The sequence below is a fragment of the Loxodonta africana genome, chromosome 4 (assembly GCF_030014295.1).
Source record: "Loxodonta africana isolate mLoxAfr1 chromosome 4, mLoxAfr1.hap2, whole genome shotgun sequence".
In the NCBI taxonomy this organism is placed as follows: domain Eukaryota; kingdom Metazoa; phylum Chordata; class Mammalia; order Proboscidea; family Elephantidae; genus Loxodonta; species Loxodonta africana.
The window spans coordinates 17,685,520-17,704,432 of record NC_087345.1 but is presented as its reverse complement, the minus strand read 5'-3'; the positions used below and the strand labels follow the sequence as shown (position 1 = coordinate 17,704,432).

The 18,913-nt window shown below is 45.2% G+C and overlaps 1 protein-coding gene across 6 annotated transcripts in view; it reads right to left on the bottom strand.

Moving 5' to 3' along the window:
• Positions 1 to 16,824, bottom strand: part of RBFOX2 (RNA binding fox-1 homolog 2) — a 336,178-nt gene extending 319,354 nt beyond the window's left edge. For all 6 annotated transcript variants that reach the window (XM_023559959.2, XM_023559962.2, XM_064283633.1 and 3 more), the window contains exon 1: positions 16,609 to 16,824. In XM_023559959.2, coding sequence (XP_023415727.2) covers positions 16,609 to 16,791 — 183 coding nt within the window. In that variant the 5' untranslated portion in view covers positions 16,792 to 16,824. The remainder of the gene's footprint in view (positions 1 to 16,608) is intronic.
• Between the last annotated feature and the right edge of the window lie 2,089 nt (positions 16,825 to 18,913).

Sequence of the window (18,913 nt, the reverse complement as noted above, 5' to 3'; positions counted from 1 at the left end):
CATTTCTGTTCTTCAGGTTTGCACCTTACATTTCCTTTGCTGGTGCTGGTTTCACTGCTGTGTGCCAACAGTTTGGAAGCCCCAACTCCTCTAAGGCAAGATCTGCATCTCAAAAGAGCACTGTTTTCCTGGACATCCTGACCAGACTTCCCAAACTGCCTTGGATACATACTGGAGTCCTGCTATACCGCAGAGACCCACGCCACCATTCCTGCCGGGTAGGGCCCCGGCAGTCCATCTCCTACCCCCCGCAGCAAGCAGCATGGACCAGCCACTCTTACCAGGAAGTTGGTGTAACTTGAGCCACTTGCCAAACCATCTCTCGACTGCTATGACAGGCGCTTTCTGCTATCAGGTTGCACAAACACCTAGAAACCTTATACCTGGTGTGAAGGAAGAAGCAATAGAGGAATCAACACAGCAGCTGGTGGCCTGTCTGCCTCCCTTTACTCCTTGGGGAAGGAGCACTAAGCTGTGAGACTCAGGCCACAGAGACTGAGTGGGCCTAATTCACCCACCATTGAGCCTTGCGACCGTAAAGATGGTCTGCTGAGATTAAGGACTGAGTGGAAGTCAGCATTCACCTACAGCATGAGGCACGTCCCCTCCAGCCTCACGCTCGTTCTCCAAGCTGCTGGACTGCTACCCCCTCCATAATGCTCTTGTGAAGACAAACGTCCACGACAGAGGCCAACTCTGAAAGCACAATTTTATTTCATATATTTAAACACAGAAGTCTGTAAAGGTTAACTCACCAGAGTCAACCCTGAGCTTGAAATCCTTAATTCTATGTCCGAGTCAGAATCCCTTACTGTCAAGCGAAATATTCCCTGTTTGTTGAACCTTATCTACTTATTTCCCCTCAAGTCACAGTGGCAGAGAGGCCATATTCCAGGGAAGAAGAGAATTCACTCAACCCTGGGGCTTTCCACAAACACAGGCGTTAAGTGAGACGAATGGCAATAACGGCCACCAAGATGCAAACACCTATTGGGAACTAAACCTTCCCTTCATCACAATTCACCACCAAACTTGGTTCACTGAACAGCCTCCTGACAACAATGACATTCAATCAGGATGAACCTGGGTATTTTGGGTATGTCTGGTATAAAAGATGTCATACTGAATAAAATCACACTGCAGTTAGAGTCTTATATGCCATGACTCAAGGCAGATCTTCAGTATCATTACTAACTCAATGACAAATAGGTTATCTGACCCAAAATGTGCCCTGGGAGCATAAAAGAGGACCAAGAGCAGCTGACCGGGGCAAGCGGAGAACTGAGGATGCCTATCTTTTACTCAAACCTCCCTAAAAGGTAGCATCAGTGAGGGATTTGTAGGGTGTTCGCATGAAAGAATAGAGACAGAGCTTAGCTCTCTCAATGCTCTCTGACCCTGTGATCCCATAAAACACAGAATCATACTACATGCAACCCTGTACTAATCAGAGTCATCCCTACCACAGACATTTAGACATGGCTTCGGTTCAACTGCAACAAGCTTTTGTTCTGTCGGGGTTTTTGTTGCTGCTGCTGTTGTTGCTGTTTTTATCCTAGTAGACCAGACTACTCTTAATAGCAGAAAGCGAAAAATACGGGAGAAAAAAAAACTACGAACTGATATTAAATGATCTCCAAATATATTGAAGGGGAAAAAAAGCAAAGTGCAGCACAGTATGTATATTACCATTTGAGTTTTTAAAAGAGAACGGGGGAAATATTACATAGGAATGAACTACCTCTGGAAGGATATCCAGATAACTAACCACACTGGTTATCTCCAAAGAGGAAATCTACGTAGCTGGAAAAAGGCTGACTGTTTACTCTTCAACTTTTGCATATTTTTAATCATTAACCATGTCAATATATTATGTTTAAAAAAATAAATTTAAAAGAAAGGGGGGAGAGGGGGAATTCCATACAAGAGACTCAGAGAAACCACAGCGCACACCCCAGTAAAACATACTAAGAAATGAAAGGTTCTACTAAGCCCTAAAGCCAAAAGTTTGAGCATACTGCTTGTTTTCGTTTCCACCCTCTCTCTCTCTGAGCCTGAGATATCTTGTACCTAAAAATGAGTATACCAACTATTTTACCTGACTGAAGCAAAGGCTTGGTCCAGATAATTTCTAGATGTCTTCAGCACTGATAATTTTATACTACCCACCATTATCAACCTTCCATTACCTGGTCCACAATAACATTAGAGAAGGGATAACTCTGAAGAAGAAAAAAAAACAAACAACAACAAAAATACTACACACAGCAACCAATTACCCCACTTAACTTTCCCTAGATATAAACTACAGGAAAGTGAGATACACGTAAAACCCCTAGTACCATGCTTCGCACATGGAATTTCACAATAAATTTTAGCAAAATCTCAATTCAAAACACATGTAAGATCCGAATTATTGAAGAAAGAAACTGGGGTTCAATGTTGACTTCAAGTTCTACATGAATCAGTTGTCAAGTACTGGGTAAACTTTTTCAGTGGTAAATATGTAACATGCAAAGACAAGGAAGTACATCTTCACTCCATTCCCCAACAATCACACCCTTTGGTTTGGAGGGCCATGAGCCACAGGGAAAAGGCACTGGATGCAGGGTCACAAGATCTGGGCAAGCTTCAGCTTTGCCACTCCCTAGGCGTGAGGCTCAGAGAGGTTTGTTTTCACCATCTGAAAAATGGAAAGAAAACTCACCTATCTTGTGGGGTTGTTGTAGGGAATAAATAAGGATCTGTGGGACTACATTTTATAAAACGTAAAATATAAATTTAATTATTACTATGTGCAATTTTGGTCACTATGTATCAAATCCAGAGGTGGTGGTTACAGAAAAAGCAACAAAAATTATTAAGGGATTTAAAAAAAAAAAAATAGGTTGTATAAGGTTAATTTAGTCTTTTCAACGAACATTTACTAAATTCTTATAATATATCCCTGACACAGAGGGAGAGGTCAAGGATACAATGATTAAGAGACTCTGCCTTTAAAGAACACAAAAAGCACTGAGGTGAAAGAAAAAAGGGTTGGGAAACAAAAACAGCTATTCTATGTTGAACACCTACTATGTGTGAGGCTCTGAACTAAGCACATTACATACATTAGCTCTCATAATCCCTACACTAATCCTATCACATATTTCACAAAAGGAAAAGCTGAGGCTTAGAAAAGTTAAGTAACTTAAGATAACAGCTGTGAAGTGCAAAAGCTGAGACCCCCAACTCAGGTATGTCTGTCTGCAAGCCCATCCTAGTTTTTATAATCTTGGAGTAGAAAAGAGATTTTCTAAGCATGACATAAAAAACAGGAACCATCTTTAAAAAGCTGGTATATATTATTACATTAAAAAGTAACCTCTGATAGAATAAATGAAAAAAAAGCAAAGTGCAGACAAATGTGTGGAGTATGTTAGTGTTTGTGTAAAAAAGTCAGTGAGGAGTAACACAAGAAATGAATAACAGTGGTTGCTTGTTTGGTGAAGGGGGTACTGGGCAGACGGGGAACAGAAATGAGGGATTGTTTCACTAAACAAACTTTCCTGAATTGAGAGTTAGGAATGAACTAAGAGGTAAGAAACCTGGGCACAAATACTGGTTTGGGGAAGTAAGTTTGGAAAACACTGCACAGTACCTTGGAGTCACAACGTCTGCATAACATAAAAAGTAAAATGCAATAGTTAAGAAAAAATATAATTTAGTTTAACTCTAACTTCCAAACTTACTTAGCTTTTTTTTTTTTTCCTGACACAATGATACCTACTATCATTTCTCAAAAAGCAAGGGAGAACAGCTTGGGAGACACCAATTTAGAAAATTTTCCTTGTTTAAAACAGGATGCTGGACCAGTCAAGTTCTTGAGTTTTCTTCAAGTTCTGGGATACTATTAAACCAAAAAAATATTTACCACCCACCTAAAACTAACACTGCAGAAAATAATTCCTACTGAAGTTAAAAATGCAGAGAAGGGAAATGATCCCCACACCAAGCTCAAAAGAAAAAAGAAATAGTCATTCTTGAAACAGGCTTCCCAGGATTGAAAAACAAAGCCTACAGGGTAACACTTACTCCAAACTGCTCCCAGAGAGAGAAGTGCAAGGTAAGCATAAAGGCAAAGTGTGCACGCGTGCACACACATGCACACACGCACGCACACGCGCGCGTGTGCACACACACGGTTATCTATTAATCCCAGCGTTTTATGCAGCTGACAAGAATCGCTAATGGCCCCTGATAAGCACAAACGTTAATGCTTCAGTCTGAAGGTAGGTAATGTCTCTGACATTGTAATGTCTCCAACATTGTAACGTCTCCAACACTGTAAAACACAGTCAGCTCAAAGACAACATGTTGCAACAAAAAGATCTATTTAGTATCACAAAGGCAGCTAAAGACCCATAACAGAAAGCTGGGGGTAGGGGAAGGTATGTCTTTAAGGCATAATGAGCAGCAGCTGGGGAGGGGGAGAGGTAGCCAGCGGAAATGCTTATTTCCAAACCCAGGTACAGACTCTTTGACCAAGACCAGCATTACCTCAAAGTCTTAGGTGATATCAAAATAAGCCACACCAGCCTATCAAGAGTCATGAATCAAACTACAGCTTCAAGTACGAATACAACATACAAATCAAGCTGCAGAATCTGTACTGAAAACACAGGCGTCCATGAAATGGACCCCCTAAGTAATACCTGTACAGCATTCCTCCGCCTTGTTAAAACAAGCCTGCCTCTCTCACAGAAAGCTGTGCAGCATAAAACCAGAATGATGCTTTCAAAACCAAGTACTACCAACTCCCGTAAGCTCTGCCAAAGCTCCCACTGTGAGAGGCAGCCACTGTGGAAACTTCCTGAAGTTCCAACAAAGTCCTCAAACCCACTGTGCCAGCCACTGACAGTGACAGTGTTCCTGGAAGCTTGTATGAGGTGCAAACCAATGAGTTAAGCTTTGTGGGTGCTAGGAGCCACCACAAAACATCCTCCGATTTTGCCAGTTCTTGCTTTGAAATCACACAATCCTACTATCCCAGCCCCTAGAAACCAAGAAATGGCAGGTGAAAGCTGTTGAAGCCACATATTCAGACCGAGTAGGGATAAGTGACCTCATTTGCAGACCTCATTTACAAAGGTGGTGGTAAGTAAGAAGGGGGAGAAAGATCTGCAATTCTTGCCTTTTATCCGAAATTATCACCCACCCTCTGCAGAATTTTTGTGGAGCACTGAACTGCAGGAGGAAAAGAAAATTTAAGGCTGTGAATGTGACTGTACAAAAATCCCCAAGAGAGGATGCTATGAAACTAAGTTCCACGCAACAAGGGCTAACTATGAAGCTGCTTTTCTACTTGCCAGATAATCCAAGATAAATAAAGTAGGGCCATCAAGAGGCCTCAGCAACCTCCAGGAAAATGGAGCCAAAGCTCTCAAGTACATACCCCTGAAATGCAACCCTAAATGAAATCCATACAGGTCTGCTTTGGAAATCATTCTGGCCAACAAGAATTAACACCCCCTCCTCTGAACGGCTGCCAATTTTCAGAGGCAAAAGCTGCTCAAAATAAAGCAATTGGAAGAACTTCCCAAGAGCTTCTGTTCCAACTCAAGCAGTACCTGGGGCCCACATCAGACCCCACAGTGCCCCTGGCCCCGTCTGCAGTTCCTCTAGCTCTATTAGTATAGCTTCTGCCCCTGCCCTAACCCCCAGAGCCGGGAGAGCCCCAAAGCCATGCCACCCAACCCCCACAATAAATCATGTTTGCCTGTGGTATTTCCAATTGGGATCGCACAAAATCAGTGCAGCCAGAAAGAAAAATAAATAGTATGCCTCCTCACAAACCACAGGCCTAGAATACTCCACATCCAGTACGAAATCTCTCTTCCTCAGCAAAGTAAAACCAAGGAACCAGCCTCAAAGTAGGAAAAAATTCCCACATACCAGGGAGTTTTCTGGGGACTTAGGCTCCTAAAAAACCCAAGGATTATGGTGGAACACACCCATGTAGAAGTCTAAACCTCAAAGGCTCTGTTTCCAGTCTTGGGAAAATAGGTTTCGAAGCAGTTACTCAACCATTATCATTTGGCAATTCAAGAATGGCATCTGCTTTGTAAGTGGTGTTTATCATGTGGCCTGTGCTTTGAATCCTCAGCTGAAATGTCTAGATGCCACGTATGTGCAGTACACGTCAAAACGAAGTGATATTACTGGCTGCTCTCTCTCATTCCCTCCTTAGAACCTGCTTTATTCCTTCAGAATCCAAAAAGCCAAAGGCAGTGCAAAGTATCCCCATTCGCCTTTTAGGAGGCCTCACCAGATGAGCAAGGGAAGTCTCCCGGCTGGAGAACTGACGAGGATACAGGGGAGCCTAAACCAGAAACAAGAAGTGAAGGGAGAGGGGAGAGTAAGGACCAGAAAGAGCTGGTTATTCTAAAATATTTTTATGAATCTATCTCCAAAGCTGAGGTTTAATAAAACTGAATCAAGCTTCCTCATTTTCAAACATACGAAGCGATCTGAAAAACAGCATGTATTTTGCAAAGTGTCTCAACTTGGTATTTTTCCTAGATTCATTAAAAACAAGCTATAATAGCTGATGCGATTCACTGGTTGAGAAGGGCAAAGTTAGGGTCCACAGTTTGATAAAATGGTTCTCACCCCAAATGGTGGTATTCTATACTGGAGCTGCAACACTCCAGGATCCCTCAGCACCCCTCTAAAAGGAAGATCAACAGACCGCTCCACTGAGCTGGAACAGGTTGGCTCTAATTGCCCCGCTCATTTGTGTGGTTCCTCTCCTTCCTCACCCATGCTGTCACAAAGGAGCTTTTTATACATACACACGTGCACTCAATTAATATCTGGGCGCAGGAAACTAAATATCAGGTTGCCATGCCACCCAACACATTCGGCAGTTAAAATTCCCTCCGGCTTCTGTTTTCAGAGACCCCTCTCTCACCCTTAACCCTGATATCAATGGAAAGAGCAGGTAACATTCAAATATCATACAACACCGAGCCTTCACCTAAGCTGTAAAGCAGAGCAAGGGCCTGATTCCCCAGGGAAAAGCTGGAGAAGCAATTAAAAGACATCTGCAGGCCCCAACAGAGGAGCAGGAAGACAAAGTTCGATTCAACAAGGATATTTTCTGGGCTACTCGGGGCCAGGCACACTGCTAAATCCTAGGGATCCCTTGAGAATCTCACAAGGGGCGGGGCGGGGGGGCAGACATTTAAACAAATGTTAACCTACAGAGTACATTCCTTAACAGAGCTATGGGGCAAGTACTGGAAAACAGCAGGAGAGTGGAAGGGTTTAGAGCAGTCACAGAAGGCATCAGAGGGGAGACTCTATCCCAACTGATTCTTGAAGATGCAGCCTTAGGAGTGAGAAAGAGAGATACGAGGCAGCAATCTCAGGCAGAAGGGACACAAACAAAGCAGAGGTATGAATCTGCCTGTATGCAAAGTATGCTGGGAAACTTTAAGTCCCCAGACAAGGACTTGGAGGGGAAGTGTAGAAAGAGAAGAGGTCAGAAAAGTAGACAAAAGTCAGGCCAGAAGGGCCTGGTAGGCTAAATTAGAGAATGGGCTTTACCCTGGGGTGAAGGGCAAGCTATCCAATAATTTCAAGCAAGGCCTAACAGTCAGATTTGCTCTTTTAGATTATTCCGTCAAATGGATCTTGGCTGAAAGCAGAGAACAGCAAAAAGATGTTTACCTGTGTTTTATTGATTACACAAAGGCATGCTACCGTGTGGATCATAACAAATTACAAATAACATTGCGAAGAATGGAAATTCCAGGACACTTAATTGTGCTCATGCTGAACTTGTACACAGACAAAGAGGCAGTTGTTCAAACAGAACAAGGGGACACTGCATGTTTTAAAATCAGAAAGGTGTGTGTCAGGGTTGTATCCTTTCACCATACTTATTCAATCTGCATGCTGAGCAAATAATCTGAGAAGCTGGACTATATGAAGAAGAACATGGCATCAAGGTTGGAGGAAGACTCATTCACAACCTGCGTTACACAGATGACACACCCTTGCTTGCTGAAAGCGAAGTGGACTTGAAGCACTTACTGATGAAGATCAAAGACCACAGCCTTCAGTACGGATTACACCTCAGCATAAAGAAAACAAAAACCCTCACAACTGGACCAACAAGCAACACCATAAATGGAGAAAATATTTTAGTTGTCAAGGATTTCCTTTTACTTGAATCCACAATCAACACCCATGGTAGCAGCAGTCAAGAAATTAAACGACATATTGCACTGAGCAAATCTGCTGCAAAAGACCTCCTTAAATGTTAAAAAGCAAAGATGTCACCTTAAAGACTAAGGTGTGCCTGACCCAATCCATGGTGTTTTCAGTCGCCTCATATGCACATTAAAGCTGGATAATGAAAAAGGAAGACCGAAGAATTATTGATGCCTTTGAATTACGGTGTTGGCAAAGAATATTGACTATACCATGGACTGCCAGAAAAACAAACAAATCTGTCTTAGAAGTACAGCCAGAATGCTCATCAGAAGTAAGGATGGCGAGACTTCATCTCACATACTTTGGCCACAGTATCAGGAGGCCATTGTGCTTGGTAAAGTAGACGGTCAATGAAAAACATGAAGACCGTCAACAAAATGCATCGACACAGTGGCTGCAACAATGGGCTCAAACCTGGCAATGATTGAGACTGCTGCAGGATCAGACAGTGTTTCATTCTGTTGCACATGTGGGTCACTATGAGTTGGAATCAACTCGATGGCACCAAACAACAACTGTTAGTAGCCTGGGCAGCAAGTTTGAAGAGACTGGAATGAAACGATAGGCATTACAAAGAAATCCAGCTCAATTTCCATAAATCAAACTAAGAATAAAAAGTGCCCATCTATTTAATGCAATGGATTTTACCAATAAACTCCAGAAATCTTGAAACACAACATTTCCACTGCTCCCACATCCCATGTACCAATAAAACAGCCGGTGCACCTGTCACCCACGCTCCCAGTAGAGATCCCTCAGGTTCTATGACACGTCCGCATCTCCAATGAAGGTACTGTGATACACCAGGAGTCCTTTTGTTGTTGTTGTTGTTGTTGTTGTTGTTGTTGGTTGCCGTCAAGTCAATTCCAACTCGTGGTGACCCCATGTGCGCAGAGTAGAACTGCTCCATAGCGTTTTCAAGGCTGTAATCTTTCGGAAGCAGATCACCAGGCCTGTCTTCCAAGGTACCTCTGGGGGTTTTGAACTGCCAAACTTTTGACTAGCAGTCAAGTGCTGAACAATTTGTGCCACTCAGGGACTCCTGCAGTCCTTTCGGTCCTTAGCAAAGAATTAAACAAATGTCTCCCGCCTCTAACAAGGGAGGGCAGTGACTAGGAAAGCATGGCTTATTCCCCTCCTCCACCCTGGATGATGAGCAAATTGGGCTTCCCCTTTTCATACACTGCTCATCTCTAGTAGTTATCAACACTTAATCAGTTGGAAGCACCCTAACCACTCCGTGCTGATCAAGCAGTGAACAGGACCTTATTGAGTGCTGTATAGCAGGACACAAGGAAGGCAAGAAATAAACATTAATTGCTGGGTTCCATTATATGCACTTTAAATAATCTCAGGTACTTATTATAGTAGCTCATTAGCATATGTATTAATCCTCCCAGTTCACAGATGCGTGAGCAGGACCTCAGAGATGTTAATTACCTTGCCAGAGATCATTCACAAACTACAGTGTTCATTCACTACACCATACTTTAAGCATATACAGATAACAAATATGATTACATATTTAAGGTTGGTAATAATAGTAATCATATCTCCCCTTCACGCACTGGAAAAACTGAGAGGGGACCCATATCTTACAGTCTAGAATTAAGAGATCATTCAGAGAAATTGCAAGTGATCACAGCTGAAAACTCCAAATGCTACTAAAAAACGTCACTCCTGGGCATTTGTGAGCAAAAAATGCTCAAACTCAAATAATCCAAGCCACTTTGCTATACTCCAGAGAAATACGTAAAATCCCCCATATACTTCCCTCCCAGAGTCCCTAAGACAACACTGGAAAAAAACTTGTGGCTGATTGCTCACTCGCTCTTTCTTGAGTAACTGATTTCCCAAACTATTTCACCCATCTAAATTAGAGAAATATGTCCAGGATTGACATGGCAGTTCTGATCCGATTTGTCCCAATCCTGGCTCAAGCGGCTTTGTACTACCCTCCTAACTAGATCAGCGCCAGCCAATGGGTTTATTCCAGCTGATCTGTGATGGATTAGATAATGAAACCTTAGCCATGTAAGCTGCCTGCTTGTACTGGGGCTGCAGGAGAGAAGAATAAGAAACTCAATACTCTTAGGGGCCACCTAAAACACCAAGTACATTGGCCATCCCTCACTCCATCTGTTTGCTCATGCTCCAGTTACTGCCATTTCCTTTCCATCATCTCTGCTGCTCTTCCCTCCTAGCTTTGAAGGAAGGGCACATGTGTCCCAGAATAAATATGCTCATGTGCTTTCCAAACATACAAAAATGCAAACAAATCCACTCACTAAAATGACTGTCTTTATTGTTTCTAGAAATTAATGCCTGACATCAAACCGAAGGCCTGAGAGATGTCAAACAAGCGCTTCACTGGCAAACATTCTTGTTTACACTAATATAGCGAATTTCTCCTTCCCCACCGTCCTGTAATCTTGAGGCCTGTCTTCACCAGTCTGCTTTATAACAAAGTGAAAGTTAAATCTCTAGTGAGCTTCTGTTTTGTTCACATGTCAGTGTAAGAGAGGAAAAAAAATGACAAGGTGGTTAGAAGATGGGAGATGGAGCTGGAAGACAAATTCAGCTCAGGCTAATCTCCGGCATCACCCTGAAGAAAAATTCTACTTTGAATTCAATCTGACTTCTTCTCAAAGACATTCCCAGTTTTACACTCGCAGCCTTCCTTGTGAGGATTAAAATAGTCGGTGATATTTACAGGGTTGTGCCTCAGTTTCTTTCATCCACAGTAAATTTATCAATCTCCAATGTACCTACCCCACAGGGGCAGAAATGAAAACTTCAATCATTTTAGTGAGATGTTGCCCATGAAACTGCTTGGAAGGAATGTGTGTTATTTTTATATCTCTACTCAAACGGTAGCACCATGTTCAATTTCAACACCGAATACTCAAACATGGGTCCAAAGAGACTTCCACCTAGGAGGAAATAAACCCAGAAAAAAGCTAACAGGGTGATTAATAGTTAAAGAACTACAGCATTCACACAGCAATGACAGGCTACCCAGAACTCTCTGAGACCAGGTAGAAAGTCAGCCTATTACTGGAGCCAACCACGAACATGAACAAGTACTCAACCCACCTGGCTAAATTGGATTTATGACTGTATGGTCAGAAGCAGTTACTAGACCATGTATGTAATAATCGCATGCCAACATTTCACTGCCATAAAAAAATCTGCTGAAAGCTCTAAGTAACAATTAAGGTACACCTTGCCTTCTACAGCAGCTAAGTTCCTAGAAAGTTGCACAAAAATTGAATTTTTGTTAATCCAATTGTTTATATTTACTAGAAAAGCTGACCAAAGGAATTCAATTCCCGATATGTTTTGTAAACCCCCAGTTTCACATACATCAGGCCTGTTAAACCTCTAATATCGACACATTTAACTCACGTAGCTTTCCACCAGGTTACAGGATATTGTTTTCACCAGCTCCCTTTAACAACTAACTACTTTTTTTCAAACCACATTTCAATTTTTCAAACTGAATTTGTCTCTTCCCTCCCATTCCACATTTCAGGTTTCCTTATTTTTATCCTGTTTCCAGGCCTGTGCTGACTACCTCTTCCACTCACATAAAGCTGAACACTGCCATTGAAGGCACCAACCCCTCCCCTCTTCCCTGAACATCACCCACTCTCTGGAGTCCCCTATGCTCTACTTCAGGAAGTAACGATTTACTCCAAAAGCTTAGTGGCTGTAACTCAAAAGGGCTCAGCTTTGGAATCTGAAGCTTAAACTCGTAGCTCCAGTTAGTAAGCAATGTTGGGGAAGTAGCCCAGTGAAAGACTTTATTCTAGAAAAAGGGGTTAATTCTTTGATATTCAAAAGGGGTGGGGAATTTCATGACGGTACCCTCACCCCTGAATTTCATGATTTTTCTATTCCTTAACTATTTGTAAAAAGTAAACTTCAACTTCAATTTAACAGGCACTGAACACTTACCATGTACCCAAAACTGTTAGTATGAAGAAGGACAAGCACAAAGAAAATACAGTTCCTGTCTGCTAAAAAAAAAAAAAAAAAAAAAACCACCCGTTGCCATGGAGTCGATTCCAGCTTATAGCGACCAAATGCGACAGAGTAGAACTGCTTTACAGGGTTTCCAAGGAGTGGCTGGTGGATTCAAACTGTAGACCTTTTGGTTAGCAGCCGTAGCTCTTAACCACTTCACCACCAGGGCTCCTCCTGTCTTCTAGGCACTTACAATCTTACGAGGGAAACAAGACTAATAAAACACCGAAAGGACATTACAAAATGATGCAGAATTAAGCACCACTATAACAGGAGGATAAGTAGGGTCTGACTGATGTGGGCTAAAGATGTCAGGGCAGGAGCCTTGGTGGTGCAATGGTAAAGCACTCAGCTGCTAACAGAATGGTTAATGGTTAAACCCACCCAGCAGCTCCACGGGAGAAAGACCTGGCAATACGCTCTTATAAAGATTAGACTAGAAAACCCATAGGGCGGTTCTACCATGTCACATGGATTCACTATGAGTCGAAAACTGACTCAAAGGCACCTAACAACAACAGCTGTCAGGGAAGGCTTCATGCAAGAAGCTATAGCTTCAGGAAAAAACTTCTATATTAACACATAAGTAAAAAACACATACTTTAAGACATATCCATACACCAAACAGATCGGCTACACTAAAATTTTCTAAATGTATATTTACACAGGACCAGACCCTTGGTGGCACAGTGGTTAAGAGTTCTGCTGCTAACCAAAAGGTCGGCAGCTCGCATCCACCAGCTGCTCCCTGGAAACCCTATGGGGCAGTCCTACTCTGCCCTCTAGGGTTGCTGAAGCCCTGGTGGCAAAGTGGTAGAGAGCTTGCCTGTTAACCAAAAGGTCAGCACTTTGAATCCACCAACTGCTCCTTGGAAACTCTATGGAGCAGTTCTACTCTGTCCTGTAGGGTCTCTATGAGTCAGAATCGACTCGATGACAATGGGTATAGGGTCGCTATGTGTTGGAATTGACTCAACAGCAACCTGTTTGGGTTTTTTTTTTTTTTTAATGGATATCTGTAAGGTCTCTAGGTGGCGCAATCAGTTTGCGCTCAATTGGGAACCCAAAGGTTGACAGTTCAAATCCACTCAGTGGTACTGCAGAAGGAGAGGCGTGATGATCTGCTTCTGCTAAGATTATAGCCAAGAAAACCCTATGGAGCAGCTCTACTCTGCAACACGTGCGGTCATCATGAGTAAGAATCAACGCAACAGTAACCAACAACAACACAGGCATCTCCAGGCCTGAGCCGCACAAATTGTTAAGTGCTTGGCTGCTAAACCAAAAGGCTGGTAGTTCAAGTCCACCAAGCGGCACCTCAGAAGAAAGGCCTGGCAATCTATTTCTCAAGGTCACAGCCATTGAAAACCCTATGGAGTGCAGTTCTACTCTCATATATCCGGGGTTGTCGTAAGTCAGAATCGACTCAATAGCAACATGTTTACAGGCATCTGTACACCACTACCATCTAAAACTCCCGACTCTTGCTCATTCTGCCCCAGCTACACTGACTTCTTGTTCTCAAACTCACCAAGCACACTACTTTCTCAATGCCCACAGTTCTTCAAATATCTTCCCTCACTTCACCCAAAGGTCACCTAGTAAGGAGGCCTTCCCTGACCATCTTCTTCATCACTGGTAATAGTCCATTTCTTTATTGCCTGTCTCTTCCCATTAGAATATCAGTTTCTTGAGAATAGGGTCTTTATTTTGTTCACCGCTATATCCCCTAGGGCTGAAACCTTGCCTGGCACAGGGCAGCTGCTCAGTAAACATTAGCTGGACGAATCTTAATTATTCCATCATTATTGTCAGCACGATACCAGAAAGTCCTAGAGCTATAGGTCCTCTAGGCTAAGTATCATCTTTTCACGAACACAATTTCTCCTTTACTCCCAATTACACCTTAAATTTCAACCTTCCCATAAAGCCTTCCTTGACCAATTCGGTAAGAATGACCATCTCCTTCTTCTGGACCCAGGGGCACAAGTCCTCTGTACACTGTGGCTCTAAATTATGCAATGCCTTGTGACATATACCTACTTTGTGGTATTTCTACTCCTGTTCCTCCGGAACTTAAATAAAAAAATCATACACACACAAAAAACACATTTTTTAAAAAAAAAACTTTTCACCCATTGTGTCTCCCCATCTAGACTGAATTATGATAAGGACATGAAACTAAACTTGTGTGTTTTTAGTAGGTAACTCAGAAATCATACTATACAAACACTTTATTTTACAACTAAGGAAACTGAGGTCCAAAAAGAAGGGATTTTTCAAAAACCATACGGCAAGGTGCTCTATCGATGATGATGTGAACACCTGTGTGACATGGTACAATGGGAGCACAACAGTGAGAATGGACACAGTGAAAAACTAAACAAAGAATATCCATAAACACACAACAACAACAAAAAAAAGGGATTCTCTGTGGGACAGTTCTAAGTCACCCATTTATACCCAAAGGACCTAACCCACTCCTTCCTCTGCATGTCCCCTAATCCCAAAACCCTGTTCCATTTCCAAACACTCCTGTCCTTAGTCAATTTGAAGGCAGTCAGCAAATAATAGGCCCCAGGAGGGAAGGAGGGAAAGGGGAATCTGACTATTAACTGGTAGAAACAATAAATGAATACACACACACAGGCACACATTAGGTAGAACATGCTCACTAGCACCCACAACCTGTCTCCCCTCCTTACCATCCAATGCTAACCCACTTCACCTGAAGTCTCTCCATATTCCTCTAAATTTTCTCCATGGCCCTGAGCTTCTACTTCTCATAATCCCTCTGCCTGACAAACTTCGAATGGAGAGTAAGAGCAGGCAAACACAAAAGAATTCCAAAACAAACAAGAGGGTCACTTTACCCAAACCAACAGAAGTAACAGAGTGGCCTCTGCAAAGGAGACCGAGAAGCATACAGCAAACATGCCAGGCTGAAGTACAGCTCCTCTGTCTCCCACACAGGAAGTCATGCAGGGCCTTGAAAAGCAGGGAGCACGGCACAGGAAGTCTTTTAGCTTTGCACAGATTTCCAAGGGTAGTGTAATGGACAGACCACAGGAATAGGAATTACAAGACCAGGCTTCTAGTTCTAGTTTTACTACCAGCTACCTGGTCGGTCTTAGGAAAGTCAGTAGTCATCTCTGGACTTCTGATTTGCCATCTGTAAGATGAGATGGTTAAAACAACTTGGGAACTGCATCTCCTCAAAAAAAAAAAAAAGATGAAAGCTACTGACTCTCCCTCAAAAATAGTGCACATACACTATTTTGCGTAAGAAGCCTCTAAACCGATCCAAGTGCAAAAGCCCAGGAAAAGATGTCTCTGGTCCTTTCTATCTTTTAACATTCTATGATTTTCAGAGGATTAGGCAGATGTCCGAACTGCTGGTAAGTGAGCCCCACCATTTCATTGCAAGTATTTTCTGAACAGAGACGAAACCCTAAAGCCTACCAAGATTTCAAGCTCTTCATCTAACTACAAAGACATTGACAGCATCCCTACATTTCCCATTCCCCATCCAAATCAACCAGCTTCTCCTGAAGTCCACAACCCACAATCCAGTCTCCTAATAGTCCTATAAATTTTCTTATGCCCCAGGACATTAAAAAGGTATTCGGTGTCCTGGCTATGTAGGATGCAATCGGCAAAGTACAGGAGGGACAGTTCTTGTATCTCTTCAGACTCATTAGCATGCTTCACAAAGTTAATGAGACTGAGCGCCACGGTGTCCCTACACTACCAAACTCCCTAGACTTCTCACCCTCCTGGGTAACTGATTTAACCCACAATCTAAGCCACATCCCCTTTCGGCTCTCTCTAGGAGTTCGCTGGCTTTTCCTCCTCTCCTTCCTTTGCCCATCCCAGCGTGTGTCGAGGGCTGCTGAAAAGGCACTGCTCCTTCCTCTTGGGAGCTTTCCCACCACCACCGCCCCTCATCCTCGACCCAGCCCAGCGGCTCGCCTCTAGGCAATACACCCAGAAATTCCCGGCTTCCACTCCACCCCCAGGAACTAAGAACGGGTTAGAGGGAATGGAATCCATCTCAACCGTGTACAATTTCCCCCCATAAACCTACTCACGTGCGTCCTGGTCCCCTCAGGCGTCAGGACCCTCTTGGCGCCCCAGATCCTCCTGCACCCTTCGCCGCCCAGCCAGAGCCCGCCCCACCTTCCAACCAGGCCCCGACCGGCCCCCTCCCACCTCCGATCCAGGACCCCCGCCCGCCCTCCTCCTCTCCAAGCCGGGAAGCCCGGGGCCGACCCTCCCGGCCCCCGCGAAAACGGGGCGCCCCTGCCGCGCGGTCACCTGCATCCCGCCGCCGTCGGCCGTCGCCTCCTCGGTGCGCGGCCGCTTGCTCAGGCCGGGCTCGGCTCCGTCTCCTCCCCCTCCGGGCACCGGCAGCTCCAGCTCCGACTCCCGCTTCATCCCCCGGGCAGCGGCGCCGGGCCCGAGCTGAGGTGGCTGCTGCGGCTGGGCGCCTTCCGCCATCCGCCCGCGCCCGCCTCGCCTCCGGGAGCCGGGCGACCCGCGACAGGCCACCTCCCCCTGGGCCTCGGCCCCGACTGTCGCGACAGGCGGGCGCGCGCCTGCCCCCGCCCCCCCGCGTGCGTGCGTGCGTGCGCGCGCGCGCGGGCTCGGCGCCCCTCGGCGGCCGGCGGTCGCAGCTCCTGGCTGGCGGGAGCCTCGGCTCGCTCCCCGCGCCCCGTCCGGGGCCGCCGCCGGGTCGCCACAGGCGCTCGCTCGCTCGCTCGCACCCCCCGCTCGCACACACACCCCAGCGCCGGCCTGCGCGCCGCCCCGCCTCTCACGCTCCCGGAGCTCGCCTGCCGGCCGCGCTCGCCCTCTCCCACTCTCCCTCACACGCCGCGCGGAGGGAGGAAGGGGGCGGTCCGGCTCCCGAGCTCTGGGGAGGGGGGCTTATTAGGGGGGAGGAGGGGCTCGTGGCTGGGACGAGCTGACTGGCCGGGATCCTCCGACCCGCCACTGTGGCAGCACCGGGAAGGCGGGGAGAGAGAAAGGAGGAGGGAGGGACCGGGATCTGGAACTCCAGCCCGCGCGGGAGGCTGTGGCGAGGGGGCGGTGGCGGCGGCGGCGGCGGCGGCCCGGCCCGTCGAGGGGCGGGGCCGAGCCCCTCGGCAATCTCCGCCGCCTGGGCTCGGGGCGCCCGAGGGAAGCCGGGAAGAGATCGGGGAAGTTCGGGAATCTCCGATCCGAACGAGGAATTGTCCTGGAGGTAGAGCCGGGCTGGAGTTCCAGGAGGCGCGGAGGGGGCGGAGTCTGGTTTTCTTTAGGGGTGGGGCCAAAGCCTAAGGCAGGCAGGGCTTGGGACGCCCGAGAGCAGGGTAGCAGCCCCCGCTTGGAAGGCTTATACACCCATCTGGCAGCGTTGGTTCCCAGGGCGTGAAGAGGCACTGTGGGAGGGGCTCGTTGCCTGCTTCCTCTCTAGCCGAGGAATAGGGAATCTCAAGTTGGAAGGTCCAGGAATAAGGCCAATCCTACATGGGTTCTGAGAGCTTTTATTCTAATAGTGATTATTATCACATATGAGTCGGAATCAACTCGACAGCAACGGCTTTGGGTTTTCTTTTTTTTAATCATCATAATAATACCTGGTGCTTTTAAGAGATTTATAGTGTCCACAAGGCATTCACAGACCCGTTTTGAGGCAGGTAACACAGGCAGAGTGGATGCCATGATCTCCGTTTCACTGATAATGAACCTGAAGCTTGGTTAAGTCCGACAGCTAAAAAGTGATAAATTCAGATCTCAGGATACAAATCACATTGTCTTTCTCTACACCTTGCTGCCTGAGTAAAACTTTATTGCGTGTCGACTTTGTGCCCTTAGAGATAGTTGCAATAGCTTTTCTCTCCCACCGAATAGCTGGTGGGCACGTGCTTACTCAGGGTTCCATAATGTGCCTCATACATTGCAGGGATACAGTGATGTTGCATAAACGGCATGGCTTTTAGTCTTTGCCCTGCTAACTAGCTTAGACAGTCTATTTCATCTCTTGGGACAGCAGCTCCATCATTTGTAAAATGAGGAAATGATTTAGATCAGTGGTGCTCAAACCAAGTAAGGGGAAAGGAAGGATTTTCCCCACACCCCAACATTTGTTAATATCTGGAGACATTTTTGATGGTTACAACTGGAAGGTGCCGCTGGCATCTAGTGGATAGAGGTCAGGAATGTTGCCCAGCATCCTACAATGCACAGGACAGTCCCCACAACAAAGCATTAACCAACCCAGAATGTCAGTAGTGATGAGGTTGAGAAACCCTGGGTTAGATGATTTCTAAGGTAATTTCCAAATGTGTCCATGATTTGGCCTTTGAACTTGGGTTTAACCTAGCCGGCGTTAAACAGTACAGTGGTAAAGACTCCTGCTTTGGAGTCAGACCAACTCAGGTTTGAACCCAGGCTTTATCACACCATGTGGTGTTGGACCAGTGGTAACAAGAATTTCTGTATAGAAGGGTGTTAGGGGTCCTTGTTAGGGAGAAATGGAAGACTTGTTTTGAAGTTGAATTTTCATAGTGAGCATATTGTTTTTACTTAGTCTGTGTCATAGATCACTAAAAATAGCCACGTTTTAGTTCTGGCATTT